This window comes from Malurus melanocephalus, unplaced genomic scaffold (genome assembly GCF_030028575.1).
Source record: "Malurus melanocephalus ecotype Western Australia unplaced genomic scaffold, MMel_1.1 scaffold_128, whole genome shotgun sequence".
NCBI lineage: Eukaryota > Metazoa > Chordata > Aves > Passeriformes > Maluridae > Malurus > Malurus melanocephalus.
Genome location: NW_026623360.1, coordinates 412,833 through 440,205, shown reverse-complemented (window position 1 = coordinate 440,205; position 27,373 = coordinate 412,833). Strand labels below are relative to the sequence as shown.

The following is a 27,373-nucleotide window of genomic DNA, read 5'->3' as shown; positions in this document are numbered from 1 at the left end:
AAGGTATGTTGGCAGAAATGGTGTCTGGGTTCAGAGATACGAATCATACACACAGGATAAGTCTTTGTGTCCTGCGAGCTCCCCTGRTTACCTAACACAGGCTAAAGGTAAATACACCAAAGGTTTCTAGGAATTGGCAGTTGTAGTGCAAGAGTCGAGGAATAGTGGTACAGCTAAGGACTGTTCCCAGCGATGAGTTGTTTTAGATTTACTACTGTGATACAGTTGCATTCTGAAAAAAACAAAAAAAACAATGTAAAAAGGCAATAGGAAAGGAATTATGGTGGGTTTCATGAATTTTAGGTCTTTCATAACGTAAGATGCTTTTTAGACTGTCAAAGAAAGCAGACACATAATATCATTTATCTCAGCTTTGTGCCTTGAGTTTAAAAAATAACATCTTGAAATGTATTTTGTCTCTTCCTAGCATCAGAGATTTCCAGCCAATAATCATAGCCAATATTATTAAGTAAAACAATACCTCAACAAACACACAGGCACACAGAATCTCCCATACAGGTAACTGCATGTGTGGGTGTGTGTGTGGGTGTGTGTGTAACTTGTTTAAAAATACAAGACCCAGCTACTGATGTCTATTATGCATGGGGATGACTATTTACACACGTTCAGAGTATTTTACTCTTCAAAAAGCTGAATAAACTCTGAATAAACTCAGCTAGAGGCAATGTCTTCAATTGAAGATATTCAAGTTGCTCAGTTTTTACTCTCTTAATGAGTACCATCATTGCACCGACTTTTTGAGCAGCACAAGTCCTGGCAGCAGCAGGAAGAGTGGCAGTGTTGATGACAGGGGTCAGCAAGAGGAGTTGGGCATTGTAAATGCCACAGAGCCCAGCAATATCTTTGTTTAATATCAGTTCACAAATCATGCTGAGCTTACATCCCAAAACCACGTAACCTCGACATCCCCTTGTGAACAAAGRAGCAGCCCCCAAAGCCTCCCTCTCTTCGCTCCTCAGATGTCCCTCCACACAACGTCCTCCACAGAAACATTCCTCCAGAGCATCTGCAACCCAGGASACTTCTTTCCTCCCTAACTGCAGCACAAAGCCTCTCCCGAGCTCCACACATCCCAGCAACCACTGGGGGAGAGAGATGCAAGTCATGCCACTAAGGAGCCAACCAATAACGAACAATAGGTGATTAAAATTTTGCTGCCCTRGAAATCAAACATCAAATACCTAAGTGCCAAAACAATCAGGTCCACCCAGTTCTTCTCCAAGTCCACCCACTTTTCATTTCACCGAGCCTCTTATCAGGCATCTAGGTCAGCCCACTTCTTGTGTTCTTCAAGTGGTCTCCTGCCAAAAATCTACAGTCATCCTACCTCACCCTTCCCAAAATGTGAGTTCATACTCCTTTCTGAATACCAGTCCTGTTTCAAATTATTTACAGCTCTGTGATTTAGCTATTCCACATGAAATGTGTAATTTTTCCTGTCTCATTCCAAAGCCAAATTTTTCAGCAACAACATTTCACACCTGTAATCTTTTAGGGTCACTTGCATTAATCCCAGCTCTCACAGAAAATAAAAAGGCTCCTCCTTGGATTTATAGCAGGGCTATTGAATCCCTGTACCATTTAGGAAGACTCCATGTTAAAAATCCCTTTTGACAAATGGGAGAATTGTAGAACACAGTATTTAAAGAACAGTACTTCATGGCAATGAGGTGCAGCAGCAGAGAGACAAGAAAGTCTGGCTCCTGCCTGCCTCAAACTTTAAGAACTTTATCCTTTCCTTGCTGAACAAATTTTATCTTCCRCAAACACAAAGCATAACACAGGTTGAAAAGAGCTATTAAACAAATACCCTTACTCTGGGAAAGCTCACTTCTCTGCATCTAAAAGATTCCAACCTTCCCAAGGTGCCTAAAACAGCAGACAAAATTCACCGTACACCATCTTCAGCATGAAACAAGGATGCGGGTGCATTTCATCTCAGCTACACAGRGCAGGAACACTCAGCCATTCCCACCATCCCAAAAAATGCTTATGTGGGTCGCTTTGAATTGTATGATCAAATGGTGTGGAGACAGAAGGGCAGAAAKCACAATCCCAAGCACACACTGGGAAACAAAAACACCACCGTGCAAGCAGGCAGCTCCACGTTTGCACTAACAACAGCACAAATAATTAGCCCCCAAAGTTTTTCCCTTATCTGATAGCGCACTCATATATTCTTTAAAGGATACCTGCAGGCTTGCATGTTGCRGAGGGAGGGGAGTTGGAGTGGGGGAGTGGAACACAGAAGCAGAAGTTTTCCTGCTCAATTAAGTAATCCAGCTATAAATCCTGAATGACATTKTGTTGTATTGTTGTATTGTGTTATATCCAGTCATGCTTTTAGCTGGCAAAAGCTTCTGTTCAGTAGAACTTGTTTATCCCTTTTTATAGTTATATTTACATTTAAAACATTGTGCAATTTCAATTAAATTATAAGAACAGCGTTAAAAYAAATTATTACAAAGGAATAAAATGTTACTTGGAGATTACAGAGGAAAGGGGAAAAYATGATTCTTAGATTTTAGTCTCAGTTTTGCAATTTTCTTGGCTTGCATAATAGGTAAGCCATTAATGCGCCAAGAAAATGGTACTGAGCATAGCCTGGACATATTCTTTTTTGCCAAGTAAATGAACACTTGCACACTGTTTCAAGATCCTCACATCAATACAACATTGTCATTTTCAGTGGTGCCAAGCACACCTATTGTCTSCTTTCAAAAGGGTATTGGGAARTGGTCACAGCCCCAAGGCTGCCAGATCTTAAGGAGTGTTTGGACAACAGTTCCAGGCACAGAGTGATTCTTAGGGCTGAGTTGTGCAGGGCCAGGAGTTGRACTCAAAGGTCCTTGTGGATCCCTTCCAGCTCAGGATACTCTGTGATTCCAATGGAATCAGCCTATCCCACCCAGCTCACTCCCCAGGCACACAAAGTCCTGCTGCACTTTCGACAACACTGGTGCTCTGCTCCYAGGCAGGTTTTGGCTTCAGTCAGTCTCAATGCCTTTGATAAACAAATTACATTCCCATAAACCCAAGGAAATGGTTGATTTCTTCCTTTGTTTCTTTTCCATTTTTTTTTTTTAATACGAAAAGCAAGAGTCTATCATACAAGGATGTTGCGACAGCCTAAAGGCATTTATTGGAAAACATTTCCATCCTCTTTTGGATTAAATTTGTATTAAGACACTCTSTTAAAGCTAAAAAATGGAAATGATAAAGTGAGTGTTAGGAAAGCTTTCTGAAGACCTGCTAACAATGCACATCAACTGGAAAAATGGACAATTTTTGCATTACTAACATTTTCTTTTTAGGTGAAATCTTGGTTCTCTTTGAACTTAGTGATAAAATTTCCACTGATGTCTTTGAGGTCAGGATTGTGCCTCCACCATTCCACCTTCCCCAAAGAACACGGGGGGATGAAGTTTCTAGAAGTAGTGTCAGCACCTTACACGGTGGGGTCCTTCATCAAAGTTTTTAATTACAATCTAACCTCTGCAGCATTTTCACTTAATCCTTACTCCAGCTAGCTACACATGGAATGCAAACCCTGTGACAAGTCCAGGATTTGGCCCAAAGGAAACACAACACTTATTTAGAAGTAAATCAGAAAATCAATATTAAATACATGACTTTAACTCTGCTTGCTCACTCTATACAATCACCCATAATTGGTCTGCAACTCAGCTCTTTCAATGTAAAAAGCACAGATAAAGTAGAATTATTAGGTCTATCAACCTAACATACATTAGAAACATTGACACTGGGACCGCTTCACTAAACATGAGATTTTTCAGATGCAAATCTGCATCTTTATATGAATTATGGACTCGCTAATCAGCCCCTATCAGACTGAATGGTTTTAATTTCCATGGTACACAGTGACTTCAGAAAAGAGGTCCTAGTAATACATTGCTGCTCCCAAAGTCAGGCAGAACTCATTGCAGAATTACCTATTCAGCCAGAGACAGCAAAGCTAAGCCAGCAGCATAAATAAAATAATCACAACCAGAAGAAATTCTACATTCAGTTTACATCAGAAGATTTGTGCTTTTTTTCCTCAGTTTTGCACACATTTGTGAATGGCCATTTGAAAGGACTGCTTTGAAAAACTATGTGCTCATAAAACAATTCTGAAAGGCTGTATCTTGCACTGCTAACAGCATTTAATGAAAATGGGAAGATTTACCCAGAAAAATACTGTTGAGAAATGTCAATATCTGTCCAGTAATCAAAAAGTGACTTCATCCCCTTAATGAAGGCACTCACACCTACTCATCAAAATGGCAACACTTACTGTAGAAAAGAAGCATAAGCAAAAGAAGAAAATTAGGAAGCTTTGCTGAAAYAGCACAATGTAAAAATATTGTTGTTTAAGCAGACAAAGCAGCTTCAAAYGCTACTGCAAGGCCCATGAACCTCAGCATCTGGAACAGAAACACAGATGTAGTCAAACACATGTGTACAAAAATACATACATATGCACAGTTACGTATGAACAAATTATCAATCCTGCAAACACAAGTTGGAACGTAAATCCTGGAAAACAAACCAAGTTCTTKCTCCATTTTGTAACGCAAACAGTGATAATCCGATAGACCAACCCATGTCACGCTATGTAAAAATGCGCATGGAAAACATTGCTCAAGCAAAATGCTGACATTTTACACATYCTGCAGGGTTTATTCCACACAGGAGAGGCACATTTTACATGCCTAATTTTTGCTTAAGTTAAAAAAAAATAAAAACACAAAAAAACTAAAAACTAACTTTTTAGATAATACAGATAACAAAACCCTCCATGTTACAAACTCTGTTATATGTCAGGATACCAAATGAAGAAAGGGCTCATCTCATTTCAGAGGCCAGCAATTGGGGACAAGTCCTAAGATAGTGTGAACAAGTGTAATTCCACTGAAATTAGTCCAACAGCCCTTTTCTGCAGCAACTCAGCACCTGTCCAGTGTTTCCATATCCTTCCTTTAGCTCACCTTCCTTCAGCATCCCCAGAAATTGCAAGGTCAAGCACACTCATACAGCACATCCTGAGCTCCCACCAGCCACAGCCCCTTTCCAYGTGGTGTGCAATATCCTGGCACCAGGTGCAAACCTGGGCCCCACACCRGGAACATGAACCTTTCCTGACCATMCCCTTGTCGAGGYGGCGCTCTGGAATTACAGCTCTGCCAGGTTCTGCCTTCAGATAAYAGAGGACAGCTCTCAAGTTGAACAGCATAACCACAACCAGCACGCAATCTAGCTCCCAAAATCCTGCTGCTGGTTTCAGCATTTACTTCTGCCCCCAGGGACAATGACTTGGGCTYGCAGGAATTCCCTGAACAAGGTCTGTTCACCCTTTGATGTGTCCAGCTCTCACTGGTGGCCATGAGAATTGGGCACAGGAGACACCTTCACATCAACACGTGTTCCAATTCTCTCAACAACAGATTGTATTGTTTCTATTTTCATTTTGCAACAATAAATATTTACAAATTGTTGCAGCTGGGCCAGGTATTTTTGCATATTCTTTATGGTCTTCTCTTTCTTCCGTRGCAAGTTAAAAAAAAGCCTTCCAAACAAAAACCAGCAGAGAAATCACAGTGCCTCTATTTACTTGTTTTTAAACTAAGCAGAGCCAGTTTCCTACGGGGAGAGATCATTTTGGGAACTATTCCAGACTGTCTCAGAGCTGCTTTCCCAGTTGCTGGGAGCAGCTCTAGGAGCCCTTTGCCACACCTAACACTCAACCTGTGCACACTCACTTGAGAGAGTCCCACGTACCAGCACAAAGCAGAAACCTGTGGAGGAAATGCCTGGGAATGCTTCTSCCACAGCAGAATGAGCTGGGAAGTAGGAGAGTCACAAAACAGCAGTCACAAACAGGATGGCAAAATAGTTACTTCTGTGCAGGTGGATGGGTGTGAAGTTAAAAGTGGAAAAGGAGACTGTTCCACTGCTGCTCTACTTGTGGGAAGTTTTCATAACTAACATTTCAGAGCAGGAAAAAGATGTAATAAACAGGTTCACACCTCCAAACTGCTTCAGACCTTTCTCAAACTGACCATCAGGCAGGTTGGCATCTCCTCTGCTTTTAACACAGCAGGGCTACTCTYACAACAGCCAATCTCACATGCCCAAGGCACAGAAAACCTCACATCTGCTCAGCAGAGCTCAGCATCCAAGCCAGGGTGGCTRCACATTCCAGGAGGAGCTTCCAGGACCCTTCCACCCCCATCCCTGCACAGGATCCAGGGACAGTGTCAGGGACAAAAWACACTCCACGAAACACTCATGGCAATGTGCTGGTACAAGCAGCTGCATCTCAGCACTCCAGAGCACAGGTGAGCAGCTGTTTATTTATTAATAGAGATTTTTTGGTCCTCCTGAGTTCTCAGGAATGACTCTGCTGAGCACCAAGGAGCTCTGAATCTCTGGCTGCGCTGTCAGCTGTCACTCACATCACCATCCAAGGTGTGTCTTAACAACAAGTTCTGTTGCAAAGAAATGAGTTTGGCCTTTTACCTTCAGGCCCTCCAGTTTGGCAGCATTCTTTTCAGCTGAAGGAAATGCTTCCAGGTCTCCTCGCACAGCTTATCCTGACACTGTAACGGAGGAAAAAYGCCTGCTAATAATCACTTTCTACTAGGAGAACTGGAGCCTTTTATCACTTACATATGTTTACTGGGAATTAACTGGCAGAGAAAAAAAGAAATCACGTTTTCTAGAAAAGCCTGCACTTGGTGATATGATAAGTGGAACAGTGATATCCACTTCATTTTTCCTTTTTAAGTACAATACGGCTGTACACACACACACTTATCAACACTCATGCTACAAATCCCACAGAATCCATGGGATTTAAAGATGCAGATTTTTTTTTACCTGGGAAAAAGGAGCATGGTTCCTCCTTCTGGATCGGTCTCAAACACGATCCAGGCACACACAACGCACCTTCTCCCTCCTGTGCCAAAGTATATACCTCATAAAGGAAAGGCAAACTAGCCCCAGGGTTAYACCTAACCCCTGTTGCAAAAGTTTTCAAGCCAAAGCAATCGACTCTAGAAGAGCTGTGATGCTATCACACATTTTATTCCAAACTCTGTGATCTTTGGTATCTTTTCCATTGGTCTCCTTCCTGATGCTGCATTAGTAGATTTTAAAAACTACTTTACTTTTATTGGAAACGAAAGGAGTGTGTGTTCTTTGCTGTCAGCACTGTCTCAAGAAATGGGAAAAATGGCCTCCTGCTCTGCGAGCTCAAAAAACATAAGACCCAGAGAACAGATGCACACATGATTACTTTTTTTWAAAAATCTCACCATTTCTCAAACCCCTCTCTTTTGTTTCTGGGGAATCTGACTCATAATTTTCAGAAGCAAACAGGAAGCACTGCAGACATCTCCAAGTGTTTCCTCTCTCCACCCTCCCACCCGCCCCTCTTGTCTTTTACATAATTTCTGGAGACTTTATTATTACTTTCACTATATTAGCAATGAAATAGCACTTCCCTACACCAGTTCCAGTGCACTAACTGGTGCACTAACGTGCAAGAGACCCTCTTTTGCCCAATTCCGAGGGAGAGATGTCCTTCATCCCCTCGACAGAACAAAGCAGGGCTTTCCCTGCCTGAGGAAGCGAGCCCTTGGGGGCTGGCAGGAGCCAGCTGTGGGGAATTCAGCCCCACTCCCCACAGCAGAGCGGGACCTGGAGCAGAGGAACAGGATGGAGAAGTGTTAGAAGGTAATGTGCCGGGAAAGCCTTTTTACCTCACTCCATTTATTACAGYGCTTCCTTTCATTGTATACATGGGAAAAAATAACATTTCCCCTTCTCCACTCACCGGCAGGACCCAACAGAGTGCCGGGCAGGCAGCTGCCTGGCAGGCTGGGCAGGAGGCATGGCAGAGGGACAGCCTTGGGACCAGTTCCTCTGCACCCAGAGCAGAGCCCTGGCTGCAACAGGGGGCGTTTAGCTTGTACTGCTACAGCAAGAGGTTCTTGATGCCCTCAAGCAACAGGGGGTGGGGAAGGGGCAGAATCCAARGTGTGGGAAGGGCTGGTGATAGGATGGCACAAGGCCAAGGCACAAGTGAGGGAGACAGGAACAATATAAGGGATGATAGGAAAAAAGGAATGACCTGGTTTGAAGAAGACCATGCAGCTACCATGAGGAACTGGAGCAAGGTGAGAATGTAATGGGTGATGGAGTAAATAGCTGCCATTACTGACTCCTGCATGACCAACTCTCAACCAGCACGATCAGGAACACACAGAGAAATACAACAGAAAGCCATCTGTTTCCCTTTTCAGAGATGCCAGCTCTCTCAGGCCACTCTTTTTTATGTTCTTAATGGAAAGTTATAAGTAAATGGGATACATTTTAGCAGCTCTTCCCATGAAGAAGGCGTTCTGCCTTTCAGGGTGCTTTGTGTATCCCATCTCTTTGTGCTAGTGCAAGGTCTTAAATGCAATTACAGGCAAGCCAGAGATCCTGAGGTTTATATCCATGGCACCCTGGTTCCCATAGTGACTTTGTAGCAGCAACTGCTACTGCACATTCTCCCTGCAAAGGGAACCTGGACACAAAAAAAAGGCACACCACAGCTCACATCTATTTTCAAGTTAAACTAATTGGTACGAACAACCTCCATTTAAAAAGTTTTAATCTAACATTGTGCAATAATATTTAGCACAGTAAAACTACTCTAACCTTTTCCTTATCGCTCCACAACCCTCTCGGACACATTATCGCAAGAACTTAACCCGCTGCCTGGYACATTAAGATTAAAAACTTGCCCACTGCCTCAGCTACTATTCCCTATTCACTTGTGCACAGTAAATAATACTCCACAGCTATAAGCTGATGTGAAAAGATAGCCCAGCACCCCACCCAAAAATCAGCTCMATTTTTATCACCTCTCCAGATTTTATGACCTAATCGAAAAGCCAATCGTCTATCGCTGTGGTGCAGCTTTGCATACGGCTACACAGTTCCTTCTCCAAGTCAAACAGCACCACATTGTCTGGGATAATCTCATCCACTCACATAAACAATTAGACTGCTATATTTTGATTAACACTTCCGTTTAAGAGGACATTGAGACGCTTCAGCCTGAGTGGCAGGAGGTCTGGCCTCCTGCTAAAACAGATATGCTCTTCCCAAGCTTCCTCCCTGACTGGAAATCACAGCTGCCAGCCTTGCCCCAAGTACCYCTCCAGAGCAGAACTGTCCACTATTTTCTGATTTGACACATGGAAATAAAACAGCATACCTGACCCTCTTTTGAGTTACAAGGCTCATAGCTCACAACATTCAATAAAAGAACTAAAAATTGACCCCAATGCAGGCAAGGGCAAAAGTAACCATTAATCCGGGCCATTCATTTCACATTACAACCKCTCAGGGCCTGAGGGGCTCTAAACAACAGTGAACCCCATTAGCACAAATCATCTACTAAACTGTTTAAGTATATGAGCTCATATTGCTTAGAGAGGGCTGAGAAACACTCACATAAACTGTTTTGATGGGAAGCAGTAATGTGAAGCCACTGATAAAAAACAGCTTGCAGAGGAGGTGTACATCCACAGCCTCAGTGCTTTGAAAAACTACTCACTAAGGCAAAAAGCACAATAATTTGATACCACAGTTTACTCACATACAAATTCTTCCATCACTACATTGCCCTAAATAAGACATCAGAAATTAACTGCTCTCTTGTGATACATTAAGATAGAAACAGATATTGGCTAAGCCTAAGTATTATCATATTTCTTGGAAAAATTGAAGCAGAGACAAGGATTTATTCCACTGCCATGTATATGCTGCTCACTATCCTAGTAACTTAAAAGGACAACAAATTATTCCTGTACCTCACAATGTGCTGTTCATCTGGCTGGTCTGCTGCTTTGTGTCAGCAATTATGAGTTGGAAGTGAGCTTGAGCCTTTGTTCTTTCTTTTTTCTAACCTTTAATCTGAAAAGRTTTTAGAACATGTTTTTGTTTATCTTTACCTTTCAAGTTTAATTCTTTTTTTGTAGGAAAGGAGCACCAAAAATAACTATTTGTTTGTGTTTAAATCTCCGTGTTTATACAACAGAAAAGCTTGTCTCTAACTTGTCATCCTGAAATTAGAAAAAAGCAGCACTTAACTCACCGAAGTTCTGCTAAGTTCCTGCCAACTAATTCTGTAGAGATCTTGTCATAGCTGTAGAGCATATTTTCAATGGCCATCAGATCAGATCAGATATTCTGCTGAGATACTCTGGCAACACAGAGCCCAGAAAATAGCTGACAGCAAGTGCCCAGCTCTCCATCTGCAAGGGATGGCACCAATATCCCACTTCCCCTCCTCTCAGCAAACTGTAGCCAAGCGACACTTCACAGCATTCCCTGCAATCCCCTCAGGGCAAGAGCCATTTGAAAGCAGCTGCTTCCACCTCAGGGCAAATATGAGTCAGAAATGCAGACACACGGAATTTCATCTGGACACCCAGGTGCCAGTTTAAGGTGGGAACCCCAGACTCCGAAGAGAAAATCCCTCATCTCCAGGGCACAGAGAGCCACTAGCCAGGTGGGGCAGTGTGGAAGTCCTGTCCATTGCCTMTCCTTGGAGAGTTTGGTCTTTACAGAAATGGTCTTGCACTATTTGCATCTGTAGTATTTTACTGAATGTGTCAGTCCCTTCMAGGCAATCCTCAGTCCCTTCACATTCACTGTCTGCCCTAAAAGATCCTACCCCCACTCTAGGTGRTAGAGTCACCAGATTCCTGAGATAAACCCTAATCTGGGCAAGGATCAAAGCATCTTCCCCTTCCTGCACGCTAACAGGAAACCAGAACTCATTGGAAACCAAAACTCATTGCTATCCCAAGACTCAGAATTGCTTCATTTTTCAAACTCCCCAAGAAGCAGAAACCGCATAAGATTGACTGTTTAGTGATAACAGATCTGGTGATCTACAGTTAGAGCTTGTGGACCCTTCACTGCTCAAATTTTCCCTTTGGCATCCTGCCACCAACCACACAAGCTGCAAGTGCTGTGGCAGAGGSAGTGTGCCAGGGGTGCCAAAAGCTTCCTGCAGGGTGCCACTGCCACTTGTTCAGGACGCCAGAGCTCGGTAGCAGAGACAAAATGGGGTTCCAGTKCCTCCACAGCTGACACAGGAGAAGACAAACCCCAGTGCATCACTTCAGCCTGCACTGCCTTCAGACTGGGACTAAAAACCATGTGAAAAGAGCTACCAACTTACTTCACAATGCACAGGAAAATCCTCCTCTCTCTCCTCTTCAACTAGACTAAATAACCTACACCTCATTGCATTTACAATAATTCAGTCCCTCTTTATGTGGAGAAGGACTGAGAGCTCACAGAAGGTATTTAAGGTCCACATTACCAAACAGATCCAYATTTCTTTTGGCTGCAAAAGTCAGCAAGAGAAAAGCTGTACCAATTTTTTAAGAGAAAAAATTAGTGCCTTCAACAACCCTTGGAAAACAGGTACTCAGATTTGATCCCTCAAGCTACCAGCATATAAAAACACCTAAAACCCAACTGAAACATAGAAATTCCAAAGTTCCTCCAAAAGGTAGCATCATCCACCAACACAGATACCCACAGCCAAGGTGTAGAGACCACTATGACAGCATTAGAAGATACCTGAAGACATTTCATCACTCAAGCAAGCCCGTAAACACATTATCTCTGTTATTCTCAGGGGACTGAAGTCACTGAAAAGAAGAGCTGACAAGATATTTTCAGTCCTTTCAGGCTAAAGGGACAAAATTCCTCTAGCTCTTCTATGACCTCTGCTAAACTGAGATAACAGATGAAAAGCAACTACTGAATAAATTCTTTCACCTAAGCTTGCTGGAAATCTTTATTCTTGATCTGGACATGAACTTGGTCTTCTTAGTCTATGCACTTATCACTACAAGGGTGGGCTATTTTTAACACATATATTTCAACTACATAGAGAAAGGAGGGACGAAGTACAATTGGGACTGAATTCTCCTTTATTCATTATTTCTCACCASTCAACCCCTGGACTTCAAAAACTCTCCTGTAAAATTACATCCAAGGGATGTTCATGTTACCAAAGAGGCTTGAACAAGSTTTTCCAGACTAGTGTCTGATCTTCCACACAGTCCACATCAACCTAAAATTTCTTTAYAATACAGAAATTTGCTTTAGATTGAAACAAAGTAACTTCTGGAGCATTATTAATATTCTCATCCACTCCTGTTTTAAATTCCTCAAAAGCAGTGGGACACAGTGCCCTAATTTCCCTGAATCTATAAAATAAGTTGAGGGAAGAAGTCCATAATGAGCCTTTCTAYCCACACCCATCAGGCCGTGGGCACAGTGAGATAGAGTGTCTTTCGTGAAAGCTTACAGACTCAGAGAACTGGGAAAATACTTGGAATTCTGAATTCTCCTTTGTTCCATAGATGGTTTACTCTTGTTTCTACATCCACAAAAGTCATTCAGCCGATTTCTCCTATTTGCAGTGCCCTTTGGTGCCTGACTTCACAAGTGATTTTGTGAAATAAATCAYGACTATGGCAGTGGACAGTCGTAACTACCAATTCTCTGGCAGAAAAACCCCTCAGCTTTTCAGCCACACACGTCAGGGATGCCTCCATAAGACTCTGTTGAGTTGGGGCTCTCTCTCATTTATCTGTCTTGCCAACATCACACTTCCTGCACCATGTTCCACATCCTGCTTACACGTCACTAAACCATACAGTTTTCAAATCAGCCATGACTTTTCCAGCACCCCTAATTTCAGCAGTTTCAAACCTATGACACAATTTCTGAATCAATATAACCACTTGTGTACCACCTCATTTCTAAATGCCAAGCTTTCCTGTTGAGATTGGAAAACTTTGATCTTGCCACTCTGAAAGGATGCTACACTTTCAGATGCTTGTAAGAGCCCAAATAATCTCCTGTGAAAGCTTTTGGCTGCTCTGAAGTCTGTCCTAGGAACAATACATTTATCAAGTGAGTGATTCAGAAGGTTTTACAAGTTACACCTTATTCAGAAGGTTTTACAAGTTACCAGAAGGAAAGAAAAAGCTATGCCTTTTTCAGTAGGCATTCCTTGAAATAATTCCTTGATCTTCTGCCTAAGGCAGTATCTTCAAGAAGTCTCCAAAGATTTACTCTGGGTGAGGCATCAAGGTGACCCTAACGAAAGCACAAGCCTATTCATTCCTACAGCTAAATGTGTAAGCTGCTCCTGAGATAGTAGCATAGTACTGACCATGAACTTCTTCCCCAGGCAAATTAAAAAGAAAATGTCTAAAATTTCAAGCACCAAGAGAAGTTCTCCCCAAAGAGGTAAAAAATTTCTATCTTACTTTGTCACCTTCTAAGCTCCCCTCTGCCTTCTCCTACCTGTGTTTCCACAGCTGAATAACTGATCTGCAAGGTCATTTCAAAAGTGAAGTCTCTGCTGAGGCTCAAACACAGAGCAATCCAAAGCTTTCCTCCTATATTTTGTAGAAAAATAGAGCAAATATATTTTTGACCAACTCAGTGACCCCTTGCTGCTCATTTCCCAAACTTGGCCAGACAGTTTTTAATTGCTGCCCATAAAAGGTTTCACTTTCACCTGCAAATCATCACGCAAAGCGTCACTAGGAAAACTCTTTGCTCTGACTCCTACTGATACACCCAGCTCTTTTTCCAGATGGCATTTTTATTATTGCTTTAATTCCACCCCCAAGGCTTCCAGTTCTTGTATTACAAATCCTATCAGTTCTTCTCTCTGGTCTCTTCTGATGGTGTATATTATCTTCTGTGATTGCTTCTTGCACCATGGCTCCACACAAATACCACTCACAAATTTCCACTTTGGAAGCTGGATCCATCCCATAATAWCAGAATATTGTTAGTCAGAAGCAATTATGTCAATCCTGGAGAAATAAGGGATAATTCTGCTATGAAGAAAAGTCTGAGATGCTGTCAGTTATTTTCTTCACAGTTCATTTGGAAATAGTTTTGCATAATCATATAATCATTTAAATTGGAAAATACCTCTAAGATCATTGAGTGCAACTCCAAGAATTTGTGAATTCTTGTTTTCTTGAACACAGTACATATCAAAGAGCAGAAGTTTCTTTGACAGCAGTTTTTAGAGAGAATAGTRTTCAGTGGCACACTCATTTTATTGCCTTTGGGTCAACATATCAGATTTTCTCTTCAATGAGTGATGCTTTTGCCTTCTGTGCTCTCTGTTCTCACTCAGGCCTGTACACCTTGCCCTGATGATGCTGAATTTCCTTCTAAGAAGTTCCTTGGGTAACACAGCTCAGCTTTTACTCAGTTTTACCAAGGTAAGTGCTTTGGGTGGTGACTCGTATTGCTGCAGTTATCAGGTTGYGGAAAGGAAGCAGGATTTTCTCCCTCACCTCTATTACTAATTAAGAACTTTAATTATACTTACCAGTGTCAATGAGCTTCCTCCCAAAGGGTGAGCATAACAATAAYGCCAGCAAGTGTAAAACTCTCTTCAGCACACTTTTTTCTTGAAATCATACATTCTGCACCTTTAGACACATACTTAAAATAAAACAACACAACTTTTGATACACGGAAACCAGCATTGTCACAACTGGCTTACCCCCAGGTTTATTGTGAAATAAACCAATATTAAACAATTAATGCATTGAACAGTTAACCAGATCAATTTTTCAAAAAAAAAAAAGACCACTGGTCCAGAACTTGGAGTCTTTGGTTGTATTCCACAATTTGTCAATAACCTTGCGGAAGTTACTTCTCTGCTTGTGTCCCACCCCTTAACCCACTGTTTCCCTTTAAACATACTTTGGATCCATGGTTGAAAACTCCAACCAACACTGTCCCACTTCCAGCTCTGCTCAAGGAAAACAGTTCCATTAAGAGCAGCCTAATCACAGGGGACAGTTTGATCCAACATASAAAGGAAATGGATCAGATGAAACAGAGAGTTTGACTCCACCAGCCTCATGCACAGCACTCAAATGAGCTGTTATAACCAAACCTTTTATGCCATGGTTTTACTGTATCCTAGATATTACAGGAGGGGGTGTGGGACATTCATTGGTCCTTACATTCAGTGGCAGAAAAACCTGTTCAACTACAAAAGTTAATACAGACAAGACTTAATTGCCTGCAAGGTCCTGACCTTGTTTTGTTTCTGCAAGAGAGCCCCTGCTAACACAAACTGAGCAGCCCTCTACCCCAGAGCCTGCAGCTGCCCACGGTCCCCAGCAGTGCCCTCTCTGAACAGCCAGGTGTCTGCCTCTGAGGAAAAGAATATGTAATATCATGGAATGGCCTGGACTGGAAGGGTCCTTAAAAAMYATCTYATTCCAACCTCCTGCCATGGGTRGGGACACCTTCCACCAGACCAGAGCCCATCCAACCTGGCCTTGAACACTTCCAGGGATGGGSCAGCCACAGCTCCTCTGGGCAACCTGTGCCAGGGCCTCACCACCCTCATAGGGAACAATTTCTTCCTCATATCCRACCTAAACCTCCTCTCTGTCAGTGTGAAGCCATTCCCCCTTGTCCTGTCACTCCAAGCCCTTACAAAAAATCTCTCTCCATCTTTCCCATAGGSTCCCTTCAGGCTGAACAATCCCAATTCTCTCAGCCCTTCCTCACAGGAGAGGTGCTCCATCCCWTTATCAGCTTGGCCAGCCTGACACAAATAAATAGCTCCCTCCTCACCACCAAAATAAAAAAAAAATCATTAATATTTCTGTATGTCATTTTATAGTTTTATGATTTAAAGGCAAGGATATTCTTTATAAACAACATGCTACAAAGAGATGTACAGAGATACTTGAAAATCTTATTTGGTACTTGGACTTACTGTATTTAGTGAAGTAATCAGCTTTACAGTTTTCACAGTAACACTAAAACCCAAAATACTTATGTATTAGTTCAGGACTTAGGAAACCTGCTTGACAGTAAAGTTTGACTTACTAAGCTCTGTCTTCAACCTGGGAAGCATTAGAGCTGTTGTCCTACTCGATTTTCATATCAGCAAGCCTTATGTATGACCTCATTTTAGTCGACTGAAATTCCACAGAAGTCTCCACTAAACCCTGACTTTTCAGCTCTCTGTAAAGAGCCAAGCTCACTGTGTTCTGTCAGTCAAATTTGGAACAGGAGTTTATGGATTGGCACCCTCACAAGTGCCAGAGAGCAAAGCAAGGACAGTGCATTCAAATGAAACTGAGACCACCTTAACAAAACGAGATAACCTAAAAATTGCCCAATATACCAAACAAGACACTACTAACAGGCAGCTAACCTTTTTCACTCCATGCAGTTTGTTTGTTTTTCTTTTTTAAATGAAGGATTTTTAAAAAAACAAAACAAACTTTCTAGTCAGCTTTAAACTTTTGTTCTTTCATCAGAAGAATGAAACTTAGTGATGCATTTGAACATTTTTCAGCATTCACAACTGAACGAAGATCTGGTCTCACTGTTTTCAAAAGTGATATCCAGTGTTTCCTAACACATTAGTTTTGTTTTCACTCTTTAGGTGTTGTTTCTGAACAATAAAAAAAATTAGCCAGCCTGAAAAGGTGACTAAGAATATTTTAGCAAAGCATACCACTATTTCAGTTATCTGGAACAACTGTGGAGCCTGTCAGGAACCCAGGCCCAGCTAAATTTAAAATAAAATCAACAAGGTCATTAAAAACGCACTGCTTGGCAACTAACCATTAGTTATTCCCCCCCTACCGGCAAAGCATATGCTCTGATTTTAAGTTAATGGAAGAAAATTACTTCTAAACTCAGGGCATTTGTCACATTTCACATGTGATCATTCCCCTTTTCAAGTTTTCTCCACATCCAGGAGGGAGAAAGCTGAGGATATCCAAAAGTAATAGAGCCATGGGAGCTGGGATTTTTCAAATAAAGTCAGGTATTGCAAGATTCTGGACAAAACTATACTGCTCACATCCAACATGCTGCCCTCTAAAGCTGCCAAGTTAAATTTTCCACATCACAGTGCTCAACATGACACAACTACCCAAAACCTACCGTTAGGAACTGGGTTTCTGTCTTYTAACTGTGGGAAGCAGGTATAAAAATCTGGGGTTTGCTGTGAGCTAAAGCAGTTGTTTCCCTATTTCTGTGACTGACCCTGCAGCACTGATTAACTTGTGTGTGTCAAGTGCAGGGAATAAAAAAGCTGTTAGAAATTCAAACAAGCCTCTAAAAGAAAATCAAGATAAGAAACYGGAGCACTGGATCACATGAAGTTTCTGTATTTTGAGATTCATATAAAGAGCCTCATTTCAGGGTTTGTTTGTTGATTTTCCTTTTAAATGACATTGATTTTTATCAGCCAGAGGTCAAAGAACAAAAACTTGACTACTGTTTTAATATCATACAGAAAAGAGCTGCAGTAAGCTTAACTCACAGAAKCACAGAACAAGCTGAGCTGGAAGGGACCCACAGTGATAACAACCACACTTGGATATGCTCTTCCASCCTCCTCCTGCCAGGCATTTCCATATAAATTTCAACCCTTTACCTTCACTCACACAGCAGCAACAACCTAAAGGGACAATTCAAATAAATTGCCCAAACTTCATTATATAAGATTACCAAGTACCACAATTCCTTATATATAATTTTTGTTGTTACAAGAAGTACCACAGACAATCTTAAACTGTGATTTCCTTCTGAGGAACTGACATTTCACCTCAGACATTCTCTTGGAGAAGGTGATACAAAACACGTATTTTTCTGAACAAAACCAAAACCCTCAGAACAAAAACCAAACAAATATTCAAGTGTTTGAAACCATACCAGCTGTAGTACCGGCCTCAGCCATTGAAATATCAAAGCAAACAGTGGCAGTGACAAGCTGACTTCTTTCCTTTGAAAAGAACCAAGTTTGTCAGGAGCTTTCCRAGCTATTTTCTCTCAGCCAGGGACTGCAGATCTCTTGGCAACTGTCCAGCTCCTGTTCCTCTTCAGCCCCACTTCCCTTCTAACACTTGCCCAGCTCATTTCTCATCCTACATTCATCAACACACCTCTCTTCCTCCTCTTCATCATCCAGCAAGGAAGCACTTCCCATCCTGGAAGGGCAGGGGAGGTTGTTTTCCTCACATTCTTTTCTGCACCCTACAGCACGCACTTTAGGGTCCTCTTTATTACTGAGCAATGAATAAGAATTGTTTTTTTAAATCACACGCTTTGGACAATGCTTTGTTTCTATTCAACAGCAATCAAAACATGAAAACGAATGAGGATAAGAGGCAAACAGAGATTCTGGTACAGAAAGAGTCACAAAACCAGCACTAWAACAACAAAACCATTCCTGACACAACCTTTTGGCTACCACAGCCAAAACAGCCCATCAAAACCTCAAGCAGTACTTAGTRTCAGACATGAATAAGCACATTTTAACCCTGGGTTTTTCTTGTTTAATTCTGTTTCCAAAACCTTACCTAGCTAGAATGTAATCTCTTAGTTTAAGTTTGTTTCATATTTGAATTGAACTGAGGCACTAAAACCTGAAATTATTTTTACTCCTCCAGAGAGGAGGAACTCAAAGCAGCTGGACAACGGAAGCTCTTCTGTGACCCCTCCAGKAAAAGRATCTGGAAATCGTAGGAATTGGGATTCACCTCYACACAGCTGCAGGTCAGGTTGAGGGTTCTTGGTGCCCAGTTTCAATAGAGAGGAGAAGCTACCCCTACCAGGTAAGAACTGCTGCCCTCCAGCAAGAGGCAGGTACCACAACAGCCCACAAAATCACAAAATCATAGGGTGAAATCCCTCCTCAACTTACACTTGCCAAACCTGGGCAAAATTCCAAAGGGGCAGAGAAAGACAAGCCCTCCATGCTGGAGAAGTATGGMTGGAGACAGCACTGCAGCTCAGGAAGACTCTTGACACACATTTGCAAGATCCTTGGGGGTTTTTGAAAAACAGAGATAACATGGGGTTTCATTTGGTTTGGTGGTTAGGTTTTTTTCTGCTTATCTTTTTCTCAGAAAGGCCATTTTATTTGAAAYTTTCCACACCAAAACAAACAGCTCCAGGCACCTACTTTGAGTCCAAAATGTCAAGGTTTAGCATCCTAAACAGCTGAAACCAGRACCCATGTCAGGAAGTGTCTACACATCTACATAGCAGTGGAACTGCCAGTTCAGGTAATTAGACTGAATCAGATTTATAAGTAACAAATGGAAGTTTAAAAGAATCAATCATCAGGGGGATTACGTCCTTAACAGAATTAAAATATGCATCTCTGATCAAGCGACAAAACACAACGGACAAGGTAAAAAGTAAAACCCTGAACTACAGATCATTTTCTTTTCTCCACATTTTACACAAGTATCCCTAACCAAGTATATCAAAGTGATGGCATTTCATCCATCTCCCTTTCATACAAGAACAGACCTTCCAAAGCAAGCAGAAACCAGACTTTCAAGTTCAGAGGACACAGCTTCGWGCTGTTGCCCAACAAACAGGCTCAGGCTTCAGCCAAGCAGCACCGGCAGTGGAGGGTTCCAAAGATCTSTGCTGTAAAACACGAGCAGAGCAAAGGTCCACGTGCCCCTTGGGAAACAATCTTCCAGGCTGGRGAAGTCAAAGATTGATCTGACCTCTACTTCTGCAGTACTTCTAAATTATGAGGTAACTGTGGTTTCTAGTGACAACAAAAACAACATCAAGGTGGTCTAGTTAATCCCCCCAATATRTAAAAGGAAGGTAAAAAAAGACTTGAAGTCACACAGCTCAAAAAATCTTTTCTGTCTTTCCTGACTATCCCCCACATCACCCAAAGCCCAGCTGAGAACTGCAGAAGTTGTATGTCCTTCTCAATTCRAAATCCAAATCCTCTCTTATTTCCAGTTATCACTACACAGCTTATGAGCAAACTCACTTACACTTTAATCAATCAGTTCTTTCCCTAACCCCCATTTTCTTGCCAATTCTGTCTGATAATGAGTCCTTTGAACCAAGGATATTACATTTTAGCATACAGCTTCATAAATCATGCTGCTGTAATTAAGTCTAATGTCATGTTCCCTCACAGCCAGGTTGTGCTTTGTGTACAAGCAAAACTTCTGAAACAAACCAACTTCCCCSGGGGCTCATGACTTGCTGCACTCCCCTAAGGCTGCTTTATGGAAAGCTTTGTCTCATTGTTTATTTAAAGATGGCACTGCTGTTAGAGCATTTGAAACGAGCATCAAAACAAGGCTCTTCTAAACGGCAAAGCTGGAGCAGTGCCTAATTGCTAGTGTGAGTGGATAATTACAGAGGATATAAGCTTTGATAAATGGATTGGATCACAAGGTATGCGAGATACAGAAGTGTATTTATATGCCTACATCTCCACTTACATGGAGATCAATGAAAGTAGTTAATAATGCATCTAATATAGCTTATGCTGGAGAAAGTGATCACAGAAAAGAAACATACATGCAGCTGAAAAATGTGCTACCATATATTCAGAGCAGCCACAGAATTCAGACCAGGGCTCTTGCATTAAAAAGACAAGCAAGAGAACATATTCCTGAAAATGCCAATCCTACACAGTATTAAAAAAAAAAAACCTCAGATCACACAATCAAAACTATCAAATTTCACTCTTTCTATCAGTTTAGAGGATAAAGTACCTCAGAAACAAAAYACACAAGTACTTTTTCCCACAGAAAAGCTGACATTCATATTCCCTTCTCTCTTTTAGGTATTATTTGATTCTGCATGTGTCAGAATCAAATTATGAGCAATTYTAGTTACACCACTCTCACTTTCTTCAGGCTTTTTATTCTCTCCTGACTAATTACTTTTTTCTAGCTGGCACMTGAAAGAAAAATTTGCTATTAATTAAAGGACGGATGCTCTGTTCCTTAACCATAGCTTACACTTACAGACAGCAGGAGAGGAAGGTTAAAAAATGAGTGCATTGATGAAAACACTACATTGGTGCCTTGTAAGCATCATCAGGCACTACATCTTTTCTCTTAGTACCATTCCTGAAGCCTCCAAGATGACATATTTTAGTCTTTGTGATACTTGAAAATTTTGATTTATGCTGCTTCTTAAGCACTTTCTCCTTATTCTTGTGTCTTCACAGAGTATGATTGACTAAACTGCTGCGTGAAGTCCAAGTTCAATAAGACAACTAATTCACAAAAACCCAGTGAAGAAGCCTGAAAAATACATATTACAAGTAAGAAATTTTCAGCAAGCACTTCCACAAATTAAGGAAGTTGTTCAAGAAAAGTCAGCATTAAATGTAAGGAAATGAGCCCAAAATACTTTACAACATAATCTTTGCTGCTAATTAGAAGTGAGTCTCAGCACCCCTCGTCATCCAGCACCATCTATCACAAAGCAGGCAGGTGCTGCTGCATGCTCCATTAATTATGTTCCATGAGATCTCTCACTGCACATTTATGGAGGTGAGACAGGAATGCAGCTCCCCATGGTGACTAACAGGCCCATCGTCAAACTTTCCTACAGCTGATCCTGGCCATTGCTGCTCYTTACTCTTTTTTTCTTTCCACCTCTCCAATCGAGAATAGTTTCTTCCCCTCATTGTACTGATAGGTGATTAATGCAGTTTTAATTCCCAGCATGCATYATCGAGAGCATTTACAGCCAAAATACTGGGAAAAGTGGTCTCAACACCAGCCTAGGACAACATGAGATCACTRGATTAATCACTTAGCCCTGCCACACACCTCCTGTGGGACATAAAGCCGTCAACTCTGCAGAAGCCAAAACACACTAAAAGCTAAGCAAATAAGGGAAAGCCCTACAGTAATAGCACAGTTCAAAAATCCAGTACCAAATATATACTGCAATTACAGAGTGCTACCAATGAATGTAAACGGCTTCTCCCAAACATTTCCTCGACTATCAGCTTGTAGACCCAAAAGCATTCTCATTTTTTAAAAGGAAGGAGGGCAGGGAGGGAAACTCAGAGAGCCTTGAGGSTGGAAAGCCAGACTACATCATCAGCACCTCAAAGCAGCATCCAAACCCAGAGTAAGCCCAAAGACATGCAGAAAAAAAAGAAGAGGGAATTGCTTGGGCTCTCAGTACCTCAAGAATCCAAAGGTCTGCAGTAGTCAATGGAGAATGGTTGAGGATTTTTAGGCTGAGGCCTAAAAAACGGTACCATTTTCTGTACCATTACCCAGAAAGGCTCCTCTCCATGTGCCATCCACAGCCTGCAACAACATCCTGGAGACAGGTAGTTACAACTTATCTTCCAAAAACAAGCAAAACTGCTCTCTTTTAAAATGTAGACCCAGGGGCAAGAATTGGAGCAGCARTACCGAACTTCCCTGCCCCCAACCCACCCTACAGCACTAGCCCAGATRCGGAAGAGGGATTCAGTTTCCTCTTCTGACTAAGAGGGATCAGATCTGAATKTAGAGCCCTCAAGCTCACATCCAACAGCTGTTTACAGCAATGAAAYCATTCAGAAACAAGGTGGGCAAGAACACAGGTTTATTCCAGCTCCAAGGAGTGCTGCAAGCCTTTGGGATCCACTTACATAATGTTCCAGCAATTCTCAAACACTCCTTGTAGAGGGAAGTGTGGAAAGGCACTCCTGCCATCACCTAGCACCTCTCAGCATGCTCACCTGGACACAGGGCCACAGGGCACGGATCCTCTGTCTCCTAAAAGGAGGTGGTTTACTGCTCCTAAACCACACTAGAGGAAGATCTCCACACTCAGGTTATAACAGATATTAACCTGGCCCAAYACACAAGTTGGATAGCTCAGCAACAGCTTCCTCTCGGCTTTAAGTTTTCTGGGAACACAGAGCATATGAAAATTTCTGCACTAGCAAGCGAGGAGAAAATACTCCAAAATTCATGAAACAGCCTATGCTTAGAAATGTCCCACAAAACTTATGTGTTGAGCTGGATCAACCCTTCAAGGAGTGGGGTCCAGATATGAAGGATTTGGAGAGGTGCTGTGCATTTTTTTTGTCTTTTTGTAGAATGGCTTCACTCACACTTTAAGAAACAATTAGCCTTTGACAGCTTAAAGTAAACCCTCTGCCTGCTGCAGAGTCACCAGACCTGAGCAGGATTTCAATTTTTTGAAATCGCATGAGACTCCCAAATGGGCTCAACAGTAAGAGAAAGGTGCTGGGCAACCTAACTTTTCAGAACAYCCTGAGCAATCCAAGAAAGGAATTAAACAAGGATTCACATCAGTCAAATGAAGTGATTAGGTCACCACTCCCAATCCTACCCCACTCTGTCCTCACCAAGAGGCACCTCTGGAAGGTGAGGCCTCCTCTTACCAGAGGTTTGCAGAGAACCTGCAGGAAGGCAGGAGGTACAGGAGTTCAACAATATTTGCACATCAGAAATGCAGCTGGCCATGACAGATGACATTTTTCTGTCTCTTGTGTTGCTGCAACCAGTCCAAAGGCAGCAATTGCAATAGCTGGCACAGATAACATCACTTGGCATCACAACTTTAAATTTCAGTCCAAGCTCTTGTACCACCAGCAGAGGGGTCAGCATTCCCATTGAGTAGACATGGGAGTTTTCCACTGGTGACTTCAAGTTTCCCGGAGCTCCTCCACTCCAGCATCCTGGTTGTTGTCTTTACTGTGCCAGGGAGCAGGGCACAAAAAAAAAGCTCTACTGAAAAGCCAGCAGAGGTAAGTCAGCATTCCTGAACTCCTGTCTCATCCCAGATAGCTTTCTTGAGCTGGGTTTTCTGGCTAAAAGAGAGCCTTGGAGAGAGTGTTGGCTCGAGCTCACTTGTTTCTTCTAGTGAAGCGCTCCCACGTGCCCTAGTCAAGCTTGGATCTTGACTTCTCATCTTAAAAACTGGGAGTAAATGTCCTGCCTTAACTCCAAGGGATCAGGGGAGGATCAGCAGTATGAATACTGTGACAAGGCAATGCTAACACATATTCAAGTGACAACTGTACAAGCCCCAGTCACAGGAACCTCTATGGCACAAGCAGGTGTTCTCAGAAAGGAGGAACACAAAGAAAAGCAAAAGCACGGCACGTTCAGCTTCCTCCAGATAACAGAACCCTGCAATGAGACACAACACCACAACCAACCACCAGCAGACTGTGCCAGCAAAAGGAAGTGCTGGGGTGAACAAGAATAAGAAACAATATCCAGCAATTAACAGTTGCAGAAAGCAAAAGTTTTCAGACAGGATTTGAAGTTGYAAGAGTCAGCAAAACAAAAGATGTGAGACAACATGGGGAGTCACGGAGAGACAAGGCGCCAAATTAACAAACAGAGGAACAAACCATGGAAAAATACTTGTCAMCATATCAAAAGAGTGAACAGCAAGGATTGGATGCAATAATAAGATTTTTAAAAATATAAAAGGCCTTGATTTTCCAGTAACAGCAGCACAAGTTAGCTTAGACATTCATTGTTTCAATTTAATACCAACAATCCCCCCATCGCAGGGACCTCAGAACACAGAGAGCCTAGCACAAGCACAGGAGCGATACCCAAGGCACACATTAACTTGCCTTAGCATGTTTCACGGCTACTCCGAGGGTCCCACTAATGTTTAAGCAGTTATTTACTAGAGTTTGAACTGCCTTGCCAATCGCGTCACTTACAACCATGCAGCGCAGGAATTGTTAGCAGTGAAAAAGGTTTCAGGACACGCTTGCTTTGGACATGGCACAAAGTCGCTGAAACTACTGCAGCTCTCCTACAAACATCAGAGGGAACCACTGCACCCTCGGGTCATCTCACTGCAACCGAGCAGTGAGCAACCGAGCTACATGATGGTTTTAAGCAAAGTATCCATGTAAAGAAATGTATCAGAGTATAGGTGCCATCCTTCGCTGAGGCTTTCTCTCCTGGATTCGAAAAGGGTRACTTAAAGTGGTCACGGTTAACAAAAAACTGAAACAAGCAGTGGTTCAGTGAAGTAGCCACAGCTAAGGTACATCTTTTCACCCCGCAAAGAGAAAGCTCAGGGGAAAAGCATCCCCATGAAGCTACACATCTGATWATAAGTCTCTGATCACTGACAACCAGATTGTGCTGGACACAAACCGAAAATAAAGTGATGCACATTTAACGAGCTGATTACGATGATGAGCAAGAAAGGAAAGGGTTTTGCCCTTTATGTCTTTTTCAAAAAGTCTCAGACGGGCAATTAAAACAAATTAATTAAATAATTAAAAGGTCAGCTATACATAATGACCGTACGAAAGCATTCGGGTCGGGCATAGAGCGGGGTCTCGTGTTGCGGTCGGGGCTGGCCGCAGCCCCGGCAGGAGCCGAGGGGGGATCCCGGGAGCCGCCRCCGGCACCGCCGCCCGCCCGGGCCCCGCTCGGGAACTTCTCTCATCCCTCGCCGCTCCCCATCACTTCCTACTTTCCCCGCTCCGCCGAGCAGGGCGCGCTGCCGCCCCTTCCTGTGCCGCTGCCGCCGGCGCTGCCCGCGGGCCGGCTCCGCACAGCGCGCACGGCTCCGCGGCCCCGGCCCCCACTCACCCCAGCGTGCTGATGAACCCATTGACGGAGCCCTCCGCGTACAGGGACACGATATCCCCGATGTACAGAAAGCTGGACATTTTCTCAGACATTCTGGCTCATTTTCCAGCTGGGTTTCGCGCTCCTCCCCTTCGTGGTGAAAAAAAATTAAGAAAAAAAATTAAAATAAAATCAAGCCAAGTGACAGCGATCCGTGGGGAGGCCGGAGGCTGAGGCGGGCGGGGGGCTGAGCGCGGCCCCCGAGGCGCGGTGAGGGCTGACAGGAGCGCGGAGCGCGGCTCTGCACGGCCCGGCCCCCGCCCGCCCCCCGCGCCTCCGCCCCCGCCCGCCCCCGCCCCTCCCCGCCCCGTTCACCGCCCCGGGCAGACAGCTCCTGCTGTCCCGCCGGCCGGGAGAGGGGCTGCCGAGACCCCCGTGAGGTACCTCAGCGATTCCCCGTCGTGCGGGGTCGCGGGCGGCTCCCCGGGACCGAAACCTGCGGAGCAGCGGGTGAGGGGACAGTGCCGACAGCGGGAGGGTGAGGGGACGGCGACGCTTCCCCACAGCAGCCCCCTCCGCTGAGAGAGTGTGCTTGGTGTGGTCGCCTTCTATTTTGTGTCTTYCAAACTTCAGGAACCACGACTCCTTTAATTAATGTTTTTAATCAGAATCAAAYCATGCTGCAGTGCTGTGCAGGATTTCACAGAATCACAGGATGGGTCAGGGTGGAAGGGCCCACAGTGGGGCACCTGGTCCCACCTCCCTGCTCCAGCAGGGCCATAGCGGAGCACACGGCACGGGATTGTGTCCAGACAGTTCTGGAATATCCCCAGYGASGGAGACTCCACACCTTCTCCAGACAGTCTGGTCATGGCTCGGTCACTGCMCAGGACAGAAGTTCCTCCTCCTGTCCRGGTGGAACYCCCTGGGCATCAGTTCCTGCCCGTCCCTCTGGGGCCATTGCTGGGCCCCCCGGAGCAGAGCCTGGGCCCTGCTGGGAGCCCTCCCTGCACACAGGGACACACAGGGCTCAGGGCCCCTCTCAGCTGCGGCTCCTCTCACCCCCAAAAGCACACATTTCCATAAGAAAATTATCACCAATTTAACAATAAAAAAAACTTCCTTCAGTGCAGAGAGCACTCAGGGAGCCTTTTCTGCCCAGGACATTGCAGCCTCTGCATGCTCACCAGAGTGGGGCTGCCAGAGCTCCCCAACACACCCAGCTGGAAGAGGGCACAGTTTCCAGAGAGGCTRCAGCCCATGCCTTGGTGGCTAGAGGGGCTCAGGGGGGCTCTGCAAACCTACTCTGCTTCAGTTCACTGCCTGAAACCAAGGACTAGCCCTCCAAACTGCGCATTCTGCAGTGGATGGAAGTGTTCAGTTCCAAKGTAAGGCTATCCCCAGCAGGGGCCTCTTATTTTTAAAAATACTGTGCATTCTTTAAACAAAAATGTGGTTTTCACTATCGGTTCTAAGAATCAAACTATTTCTACTTTTTATGATTTTTGAAGTATATTTTACCTCCTTGAGACAGCTCTCCTAATTACAAGCAAACTCAGCAGTAGTATTTGTTACCYAGTATATTTTTCCAAAAAGATTGTTTGGAATAAAAAGAAAAAAACAAGGAAACAATAACTCATGCAGGTCTAAGAGCCTGATGAAATACTAACTCAAAATTATAATAGTAATCTAGCCACAGGAGTGTGCAGACTGCTGGTAGTGAGTAATAAACTGAATTTCTCACTTAGATTTAATATTTTGGATCTATAACTTACAACCTTATCACACTTCTAAACATAAATTGTTGAGATCAGAAGCAATGAGTCTCCAAATAAAAAAATTAAAAAAAAGGGTTTTACCATCTAACTGTATCTTAY

At 43.2% G+C, this 27,373-nt stretch overlaps 1 protein-coding gene across 3 annotated transcripts in view; it reads right to left on the bottom strand.

Annotated features, from left to right (window-relative positions):
* The window catches only part of ITPR2 (inositol 1,4,5-trisphosphate receptor type 2), a 240,651-nt gene extending 214,856 nt beyond the window's left edge, over positions 1-25,795 (bottom strand). For all 3 annotated transcript variants that reach the window (XM_057370513.1, XM_057370515.1, XM_057370514.1), the window contains exon 1: positions 25,518-25,795. In XM_057370513.1, the coding sequence (XP_057226496.1) occupies positions 25,518-25,609 (92 nt within the window). In that variant the 5' untranslated portion in view covers positions 25,610-25,795. The remainder of the gene's footprint in view (positions 1-25,517) is intronic.
* Positions 25,796-27,373: the final 1,578 nt, after the last annotated feature.